The following is a 10,686-nucleotide window of genomic DNA, read 5'->3' as shown; positions in this document are numbered from 1 at the left end:
TTAATCTTGTATCCTTTGTTCCTGTTTGTCCAATGCATGCATGCCTTATGCCTCTTCTTGTGTTTGGACCAAGTACTTGTGTCCATCCACTGCTCCAGTTTTTGGAGCTACTTTTCAATTTGTCATTAAGCAACTCCATTATGTGTGCTCGTGTTTTCATTGCGTACTTCCCCTCCCACCCGCCCACAATTCATGCTTGCAAATATTTTTCCAACAATATTTTTATTAAGATCGACATTCTCTCATCCCTATCAAATCATGAAAAAAGCTTCCTAGAAACTCGTATGCATGTTTTGATAAACTCATTATGCAAATACAGAACACTAACCACACTTTAAAAAGTGGCACAAGTATATTCATATAACAAAGACGTATGATAATACGCGGCTAATACTGTATACTAGGCTAAAAACTGATTTGAAAAGCATATATGTGAATATTTTTCAAATGGCTTGGAGCACTGTGAAGTGTTGGGAGGGTTTATCTGAAACAGCAACACAAAAGAGAATACGGAGGCATATTTACAAGGGGATTGCGCCACAGGAATGTCACTTTTGCCGACGTTCCTGTGGCGCAATGCCCTGCTCTGTATTTACAAAGTGGTGTCAAGACACTTTTTGTGGCTTAACGCTGCTTTTACGATGTCCCTGTGACGATAGGGGCTTTGCCTTATTAACAAGGGAGCGTTAAGCCACTTAACGTAGCTTAATGCTGCGTTGTAAAGAAGGCAACCTTTCACGCTATACTTTGAGGACCTCCCGCAGAATGTGATGAGGGGACCCTGAGCCTCCCATATCTCACTGGGCCCCAATGAGTATTCCATATCTCACCGGGCTCTTGGGCTGAATGGTGGCTGCCAAAAGGATTTGGGGGCCCCTGAAGCAAAGGGGTCCCCATGCACTGCAGGGGCTACAGGGGCCTTTGTTATGCCCCTGTCGTGCAGTCCACCATACCTTCTTTCATATTGCTGGGACAACATTTCGCTTTACCCACTACTGTGGCGTTTACAATGAGGAAATAGCAAAAGTCTATATGGAATTGGTTTTGTATGTTGATAGGTACAAATGAAGGGTCCGAATCACTACTGTGCCATATCTCTGCTCCCCTTCCCCACCAAAGTACCTGGAAAAAAACAAAAACCCATAACTCACTGAAAACCTGGAGAACAACCATCTTCTGGACAACGCCCAATCCGGACACCATACCAACCACAGCACTAAAACTGCCCTAATCGCTACCACCAATGACATGAGAACCCTGCTCCACCGAGGAGAGACAGCAGCCCTGATCTTCCTTGACCACTCGGCAGTGTTCAACCCTGTGTCCCACCACACTCTCATCAAAATACTTCACCACTTCAGAATCCAAGGAGGCACACTGAAGTGTATCACCGCCTTCCTCTTTGGAATAAACAAGAGTACGGCTAACGCCGTTCACCTCGGAATCCAAGAACATCATCTGCAGCATTCCCCAAGGCTCATTCCTCAGCCCCTCTTTGTTTAACACCTACATGAACCCCTTGGCCCACATAGTCAAAGCCCAGGGATTAAACATCATTTCCTATGCAGACAACCCCCTACTCATCCTTTACCTCTCAGAAGACCCCACCACCAAGAGAGCAAACTTCCACAGGTGTATGATGAGCGTTGCTGACTGGATGAAAGACAGCTGCCTGAAACTCAACACAGACATGATGGAAGTGCTGGTCTTCGGCAAAAACACCCCCCTGTGAAATGAATCCCGGTGGCCCTTGGAACGAGGACCCTCTCCCACTCCAACAGACCATGCTTGTAATCTTGAATCCTCCGAGACAGCAGAGTCACCATGATACCCCAGATCAACGCAGGCCCATCCGCCTGCTTCTTCACTTTTTGCATTCTATGGAAAATCTTCAAATGTTTCCCTATCAACACCAGACTCACTTCACTCAAGCCCTATTCGCCATTCGTCTGGACTACAGAAACACACTCTAGGGATGAATCACCACTAACCTCCTGAAGAGACTGCAACCCATACAGAACTCAGCGGCTAGACTCATCCTTGACCTCCCTAAATGAGCCCACATCACCCCTCACCTCAAGAAACTCCACTGGCTCCCTATACAGAAGAGATGTCTATTCAAGATGCTGATCCACACCTAAAATGCCCTGCAGAACCAAGGACCAGCCTACATTAACCACCGCCTAAACTTCCACCAACCCTCCAGACACCTCTCCCTTGCGCATACCCCCCACATCCGCTGAAGCAACAGTGGAGGAAGCTCCTCCTCCTACCGCACGGCAAAATCCAGGTACGACCCAACCCGCACCTTCGCTTCTCTCTTGGAATTCTGAAAGGCACTCAAGACTGTTCAACGAACCCACCTAAAGCAGCAATAACCCCAGCGCCTGTATACACTCATGAGTGATTACCTGCGCTTTATAATCCCACTTGATTGATTGAATGAGAGAGTAACCAGTGGGCATCATGGAGCTCTTGGTTGGCGGGGGAAATTTAAAAGAAATTGCTTACTTTTTTGCTGTTTATTGATAGGGAGACCCATACAGTGCCAACACAGTGCATCATTATTATGTAGTTTGACAGCAAAAAAATCGTTTAATTACAATGATGAATAAACCTTAAAAATATAAACATGTTAAATAATGTGTTACACTTCAGACAATCAGACTGCAAAAGGATGGGAATCAACTATAAAACTAAGATCAAAAACTGGGTTGATACAAATTAGTCTCTATGTTCCCTACAGTTTTTAAGAGATACTGTGACATACATACTGTAACAAATAGCAATACACCTCAGGTTTGCAAGACATGCTAAGGATCTGACAAGCAAAGTGCTTAATCTATAATACTTAGATGGATGATTTCAATAGGATTAGCCTAAAACATTCTAAATTATTTAATACAGAATAATCTGCAGATGCTTTATGCTTGACCACATATTTATTATGTTAAACACTTAATACTGGTATCTGCCGTGGCTTGCAAGTAATGGCTTCGAATCCCTGAAATTTGATCTCAGCCTTTCATCCTTAGGCATGAACCTTTCAAAGTTACTTGCTCATTGATAAATCTGTCAAGTTCATTATGGTTTGGTGTGCCAGTGGCAATGAAATCCAGGAATGTACTTTTGTAGGCTTGATGGAACTGTCATATATAAAGGAAAGACTCCTACTAGATTTAGGAGTCATCGGGTCCTGATAACCTCCTCTCCTTCCCATGCAGTTTTCTGAATCTTCTTCACAGGTCACAGCGCGGGCTTTACTAGTTATAATGGGATTATCTTCTTAAAACACATTTCAATTTTTCGGTTCAGTTCCTTGTGTTTTAAGATGTCCCCTGTAAACTGGTAATGGCCAACAGGGCAGCCATTATGAGTGGGGCAACATATGTGGCTTCGCGGAGGCCACCATTTGGCCTGGCTGCATTGCAGAGGTTCCCTCGACAGCAGGAGCCTGTTTCGTTGCGATCCACATACTGGCCGACCACCCAGAACCGGTTAGAGCACAGCGTGTTGGAGCATTTCTTTATAAAGTAGGATAGGGTGACGTTGTGTTGTGTACCTACAAAAATGGAGCAGAAAGAAAAGTAGTTTTAATAATGATCTGTGTCAGAAAATTATAAATCCAACATGCTTCCATAAAGTACCCTTGGGTATGGGCTGGGAAGCCCGTCCCTTTCCAGAGAGCTAATGACACCTCGAAATGTACCCGCAAGATCAATAAAGCTTGGAAACAGTATGAAACTACTTCTTTATGTCTGTATGTTTCAAGAACACATACCTTTTGTTATATATCCATTTATGACTTTGTTTGTGAAGTGCAAGACTGAGATCCAGCTGTACATTCTTGGATCAGGGAAAGGGAGAACACAAAGGTATAACAAGTATTGGCAAAGCTAATAGATCTTTCCTACGCTAGAGAGTTATTGGCTTTGCCAATGTCTTCTGGGCATGTTGCAGAGCAGCAGGGCGGCTGTGCAGCATGGCTAAAAGTTAGATAAAAGTGATATGATGCAGTCAGCAATAGCAGCATGATAGTGCTTTTTTCCCTTATGGTGGGTGCAGGGGCAACACAGGCAATGGGAAGGTGGAAGCGGGTAATGAGGAATCAACACAGACAATGGAGGAGAGAAGAAGAAAAAATAGTAGAAGCAACACAGACAAGAAGGAAGGAGGAAAAAAGAAGCAGCAACACGGACACAAGAAAGAAGAAAAAAGAAGAATCACGGACAACGAGGAAGAGGAAAGAGAAACAAGAACGAGTAGCAGGAGGAAGCAATTAAGATTAAGCAACACGTACTTGGTGCTTGCTTCAGCTGAAAGAACAGGAAGCGAAGTTGACACATGCTGGCCAGATAGCAGGCAGCTTAGAAGAGTGACAATGAAGGCAACAAACAGTAAGCAACGGGCAGCCTTTAATACCCCTCGTAGCGAAAGCACGTACACTGTCAGCAGGCGAGCGAGACTGCAACAGTGTCCATCTGGGCCTTCAGAAATGTACGATGGCTACATAGCAAAAGGTCCACAGACCAAATCACCACAAGCACTGCGGGCTCATAATGCTCCCCTCTGACCGGTCAGGGTGATTCAATGCACCATATGGTGGGTATACAGCCTATCATGGGACTGCTCCTAGCTTAATTTTGGACAACAAATTAAATGCACGTACCCTCAGTAAGTGCCTTTTGTCATTGCATCTGACTTCTCTGATCCAACATTACATGTAATAATTAAAATGTTGGGCGTGTAGACGATGGACATGGGAACTAAATGGAGTGAACCCAAAACGAAAGCTTGCATTGCACAGAAAGGATATTAAAATACCGATATTAAAACCTTGATAGTGCTAACTAGTATGTTTTTTTGTTAATGGTATTATGGGGTATTCAATAAACAACTAATATATCCTGTGTAATCATTTTAAAATGCAAGACCTGCTGATGTTACATATTCCAGAATGGTTATCGCATTGAAGTATTTTCATTTACCATTTGTTCGAAGGGCATCGAGAATACAGGCGTTTGGGAATGTAAGTGAATGTTTTATTGAAAACTGGCTTTCTTAGACCACCTCTCAACCTGTCACTCACTATGTCCCTGTGGGATCCAAGCAGCATCAAAAAGCACAACAACACATGGGGCGTTTCAATATGAAAACTTTTGAAACAGATGCATTAGACCTGACTGCCTTAGAGGGGTCTTCAACAAAGTTTGTGTGTGCTTCCTCACATTTTTGCTGATTTCGTTTTGCTGGCCTTAGGACTCTGAGCACTTTACCACTGCCAACCAGTGCTAAAACGCATCTCTCCGCTAAACATGGTTTGATTGACGTATCCACAACTGCCATATTAAATTTAGCCTGTAGAGTGCACTCCATCTGCTTGGGGCCTGTTAATTAAGTGCCACACAAGTAGCACATTAAACATGTCTCATGCATGCCATTGTAGGTCCTGTGTGAGCAGTTTACTGCTACATAGACTTGGCAGTTATAACCCCTTGCCAAGCATTAAACTTCCATTTAATTACACATTGGTTACCCCTAAGGTAGGCAGAACCTAGTTACCCCATAGGGCAGGGTGCTGTGTAATCAAAAAATTAGGACATTTACTTCTTGGTTTTGCATTGCCTGCTAGTGAAAAACACCCAAATTCATGTATCACTACTGTGAGGTCTACCCCTCTCATATGTTAACATTGAGAACATTTTTAAGCTGTAAATCCTGATTGAGAAGGAGTAGATCTGGCATGTTTCATATCATTGGAAAGGTGATGATAAATCCTCTTTACTAGTCAAGTCGAATTTATCATCATCATTTTAAAAACGCCACTTTTAGAAAGATAGCATTTTCTGCTCTTAGCCCTGTGTGCCTGCAATCTGTCTCCAATACACTTCTGAGGTGGGTGACAGCTCGACCTTGTGCATTCCCTATAGACAGATACACATGAAAGGAACTTAGGTGTGACTGATGGGCCATCCACATCCTGATTGGCCATCCTGGGTAGGATGTGGGGGAAGAGCTGATACTTACACCTGAATAGGCTGTGTCCTGCCCCTACACAAAGGGATGCATATCCCCCTAAAGTGAGTCTGGGGCTAGGGAAGAAAGAAAGGGCCTCTGGACACTTCAAAGACTCTTCTTTGAAGTCAACCCCACTTCAAAGGCATAAAAGGGTATAGGTATTGGATCTCTGAACCTACTAATTCAGACTTCAGGACCTGTGGAGAACTCTGCCAGGAAGAAGGACTACCACTCTGCTGGACTGTTGCTCTGGAATAATTGCTCCCTGCCACCCTCTGCCCTGTTGAGGAAGAACTGGACTAACGTACGTGAACCTAGAGTGATCTTCAAGGGCATACTGGCTTGCCTCCAGTTATTAAAGTCTTATCCCCTGCTCCTGTGCCTGATCCAATGGAAGTGGAAATGGAAGACATTTTCTGCTGTCTGAAGCAAAACTAATGCATCATTGCTGTTGTGGGAATGGAACTGGAGCATCACACTTGGAACCAGCCATCACCCTCGGAACGACACATATGGACTACTGTATCACTGCTGCTGCAGCCAGAGATGGTCGATGCATACCTTAACCTATGCGGAGAAACACATATGCATTGGCTTTGGAACTAACACATCTTGGACCCTGCGCTTGGTATTTGGAACCGGGTTAGCTTCATCGTTGTGTGAAAAAAACCGAAGCATCACCCCAACTGCGGGATCAATACTGATGCATTGTCTGGCTGCACCCCGCATGTCTCTGTTGCGACCAGGATCAAGGTACTTTTGTTCAGCAGGCCTTGCATGGTACCTGTATCTGGCCCGCACTCCACTGGGGTCTGCCTGAACTCTTGACTTTACCCTGGTTCAGTACTATTAGATAACCTCATAGGTGCTTATTGCTGTTAAGCACTATTTTAACATGTATTCTTTAAAATCTCTTATGTCAACTTCTACTTATTGGATTTTTATCATTTTGGTCTTGATTTATTTATAAATTCATAATCAATTTTTTCAAAACTGGTGTAGTCTTTTTGTGGTGTTCTCACTGTGTTACTGTTTGAAGTGAAGTGGTGCACAAGTACTTTACACATTGCCTCTTAAGTTAAACCTGCTTGCTCGGTGCCAAGCTACCAGAGTGTGAGCACAGGTTAATTTATGGTGTATATCTGACTTAACCTGACTATGACTGTGGTTCCTGCTTGGACAGGGTGCAAACCTCTCCTAACCAAAAACCCAATTTCTAACAAGATATTAAAGGTTGTCGACCAGAAAACCCTAAATTAAAACAAAAAAGTGCAAAGCGGATAACTTTGCTTGAAAGGGAAACAAAAGATTCATTACGTTGAACAGTTTCGAGAATGCAGAGCAGGAAAAGGCTGCCATCCTGTGGTTATATTTTGTATTACTCTTCACAATAAGGTTGCTTATATGGTGACATACAAAAATTGTACACCCACCAAAATTTTTAAGCAGGGAAGGATAGTGGGAGGGAGGAAGAAATACTATCTTAATCACGTCCGGTACAGCGGAAGGGCACTGATTAACTTGAATCAATCTGTGCATCACAGAAAGGATCATAAGTCACGTTTGGCCAGCACTAGGCAATTAAGGAGGCTGCAAAGAAAAGAGACACTGAAGCCAAGAAATGGTAAGCTATGGGGGGCCGGTAGCAATTTTTTGGAAACAATAGTGTCTCGTAAGCAAGAAGCATGTGCTTGTGCATGCGCTCACAGGCTCAACCATAAAAAGGGAATATTTTGGTCTAGTGGCTCAATATTTTGGTCTAATGACTCAGTGGACACATTAATCTACTCCAGGGGTTTGTGTTTGACTCCATGATCAGACATTAAACTCCATGTGGGCCTACTGAGTCTATCATCTTTTTGTGGTTGAAAAAATGAATGGCAGTGCGTTGGATAAAGATTAAACATATATTATTTGTCAATAGCATAAAAAGACTTCGATGTGGACAAAAATTGCACTTTTTAAAACAAGTTACTCGCCTTTTGTAACACCAATTCTGGTGGATACTCTTATCTAACAGCAGAATCTCACTTTGTGAATATCCCAGGCACCAGACTGGATCCAGAAACTTGAAAAGCAGCGCTTGAGCACACCAGTAGGTGCACTGTGCAACTCCGCACTGACTTTCTTCCACTCTGGAAGTGAAAAATGGAGCCACATGTAAGTACCGGCCATGTGCACTGTTAGTTACCTTCAGAAGCTTGTTCATGTCCTTGGAAGCAGAGCTCATCAGCAGATTGGAAGAACCAGTGTACAGATTACTATGTTGGGACCTTTTCAGAAGGAAAAGGAAACCATTTGACAGAACAGGGAGGTCCGAAGTAGGCGAGGAATCTGTGGTTAGATAGAGTATCTACGAGAGGGTGTTGCCAAAGGTAAGCAACTTGTTCTTCTGATAGATGCTTCCAATCACAGATTCCTTATCTTGTGAATAAATACCTAGGGCCCCACAGTTGTGGATCTGTGGAATGGCTCAGATTAAATAGTCCTGCAGAACCTAATGGTCAAATTCACTTTCCTAAGTACTTGACTGCCTGAGCCAATAGTGCTTTGTAAATGTGTGCACTAATGTTCAAGTATTAGCCTGACAGATATCCAGGACAGGTATTTCATGTGCCTACGCAGTGGTAGCAGTCTTAGGTCAGGGTAGTGAGCCCTCAGTCCTTGTGGAAGCTGCTTCTTAGCCAATGGATAGCGGATTTTATTACATAATACAGAGACTATCCAGCTTTAGATGGTCCACTTCTGCACCGCCTTGCCCTTCATTGTTCCAGAGAACCACACAAACGGCTGATCTTTCACCCAATATTCCTTGGTATGAATGATGTAATAGCTCAGTACTTTCCCGGGGTCCAAGAGGTGAAGTCTCTCCTCTTCTTTTAAGGGATGAGGCGGAGCAAAGAAGGTAGGAAGAGTGATAGCTTGTCTGACATGTAAAGATTTCACTACCTTCAGCAGGAATGCAGCACAAGTTCTTAACACATGCTGCATGTTAGTGCTACCAGATAGACGTTTTCACAGTCAGAAGGCATAATGGACAACTGTGCATTGGCTCAAAGTGGTAAGCATTAGGAAATGTGTTGCAAAACCTAACAAAATGCATCACAACAGTGATTTGAACAGGGACGGCTGGTCCGTAAAACATAAAATGGCAGAGAGGGCTGGCAAGTAACCTCTAACAGAGTCCACTGCAAGTTCTTATGGACCTAAGATAAGCTCGACAACATGACAAGCTTCAGTTTGGCCTACAATGTGTCTTTGTGGTGGGTGCTGCTTGAAGGCATAAACTTATCCCAGCACATGGTTTACACTGATTTTGTGGAAGGGTGGCTGGCTGCCAAGAGCCCCTCAATGACTTTGAAGGGAGATCAAAGGAGGTCCACTGCAAGACCCTGCCCTGCTTTTGCAACAAAAGATCTTCCTGAAGTATCAGCCTGATCGGATGACAGATGCTCAGGCCTAGAAGTTCTGGGTACCAAATCTTCCTGGACAATCTAAATTCACTAAGATGACTTGGACCTGGTCATCTCTTATCTTGTTAAGGAATACAGATGGACCGCGATACACTCTAGGTGGAATGCGTCTCAGGGAGAGAGCCATATTGAGAACTCAAATGTGAAAAATTGTTGACACTGCAAGTTTTCAGTAGTGGTGAAGAGCTCAAATCACGGCTTTCCCCACTGCCAGAAGACACCCTGGGTCACCACCAGGTGTAGCTACCATTCATTATCCACAAGGCGTCACTGGCTGAGTTAGTTCACCCTGGCATTCAAAGATCCCTTCAGGGGGTTAACCTGAGGGAGCTGCCCTGAAAGACCAGCCTGACACAAGACCAACGACCGCTCCCTGCTCTGCTTGTTATGCAGTACCACATGGCAGTGATGTTGTCTGTGAGAACTTGCACCAGTCTCCCTCTGATGATTGTCAGAAAAGCTTTCACCCCTAAAAAAATTGCCACCAACTCCAGCAAACTGATGTCGAAGTAGGTCCCCGTAAAATACCAGAGTTCTCTGATCTCCACCTCTCCTAGATGTCCTTCCTAACCCATTAGTGACACATCCCTCACTTTGTTAACTTTGGGTATGTTGCAAAGTCATCCTGTGCCCTGGGCACCCCCCAACTTTTTGCTGACTGGAACTGGCGGTAACTGACTCTGATTGACCCTGGGCTCTGTTTAACCAGGCCGAGGGTCAGTGCCAAGCTAAAAGGAACACATTAGAATGCACTAGGGTACACTATGGTATGGTGGGGTACCCCTGTAATTGGCATGACCTACCCCATAAGCCCCTAGTATGTAATAGGGCAGGGGATTGTAACTACCTTGAAGTCTCCAGTATCCTGGGGCATGGCAGTTTAGAGGCCAGCAGATTTTCTGCACTAGCATGTGTGCAGTGCTGAAGCCCGAGGTCAGTTTAAAAGCATCCCTGGTGGCCAGGACAGCTATTAAACCTTAAATGGTGCCCAAACTCGACTTTGGGGGTAGGGGCCCTTAAAAATGAAAAACCTACCATGTTTTTGAATATTAGGGACCCCCAGGGTCACCCCTAGGTATCCCAGGGGTGGGGGTCAGTTATCTATAAGGAGCGCCCTTATAAAATGAGTTTTTTTTATGCCTGGGTAAAGTGAAATTTTACATGTCACTCCCCATATTGTTTTAAAGAGCTGCTC

General features: G+C 44.2%; 1 protein-coding gene across 1 annotated transcript in view; it reads right to left on the bottom strand.

Moving 5' to 3' along the window:
- Positions 1-205: 205 nt before the first annotated feature.
- The window catches only part of LOC144770764 (ly6/PLAUR domain-containing protein 3-like), a 139,292-nt gene continuing 128,811 nt past the window's right edge, over positions 206-10,686 (bottom strand). The window contains exon 5 of the mRNA XM_078655513.1: positions 206-3,562. Within this exon, the coding sequence (XP_078511639.1) occupies positions 3,327-3,562 (236 nt within the window). The 3' untranslated portion in view covers positions 206-3,326. The remainder of the gene's footprint in view (positions 3,563-10,686) is intronic.

The sequence above is a fragment of the Lissotriton helveticus genome, chromosome 7, assembly GCF_964261635.1.
Source record: "Lissotriton helveticus chromosome 7, aLisHel1.1, whole genome shotgun sequence".
Taxonomy (NCBI): domain Eukaryota; kingdom Metazoa; phylum Chordata; class Amphibia; order Caudata; family Salamandridae; genus Lissotriton; species Lissotriton helveticus.
Note: the sequence above shows the minus strand (reverse complement) of the source record. Positions and strands in the feature narration are given on the sequence as shown.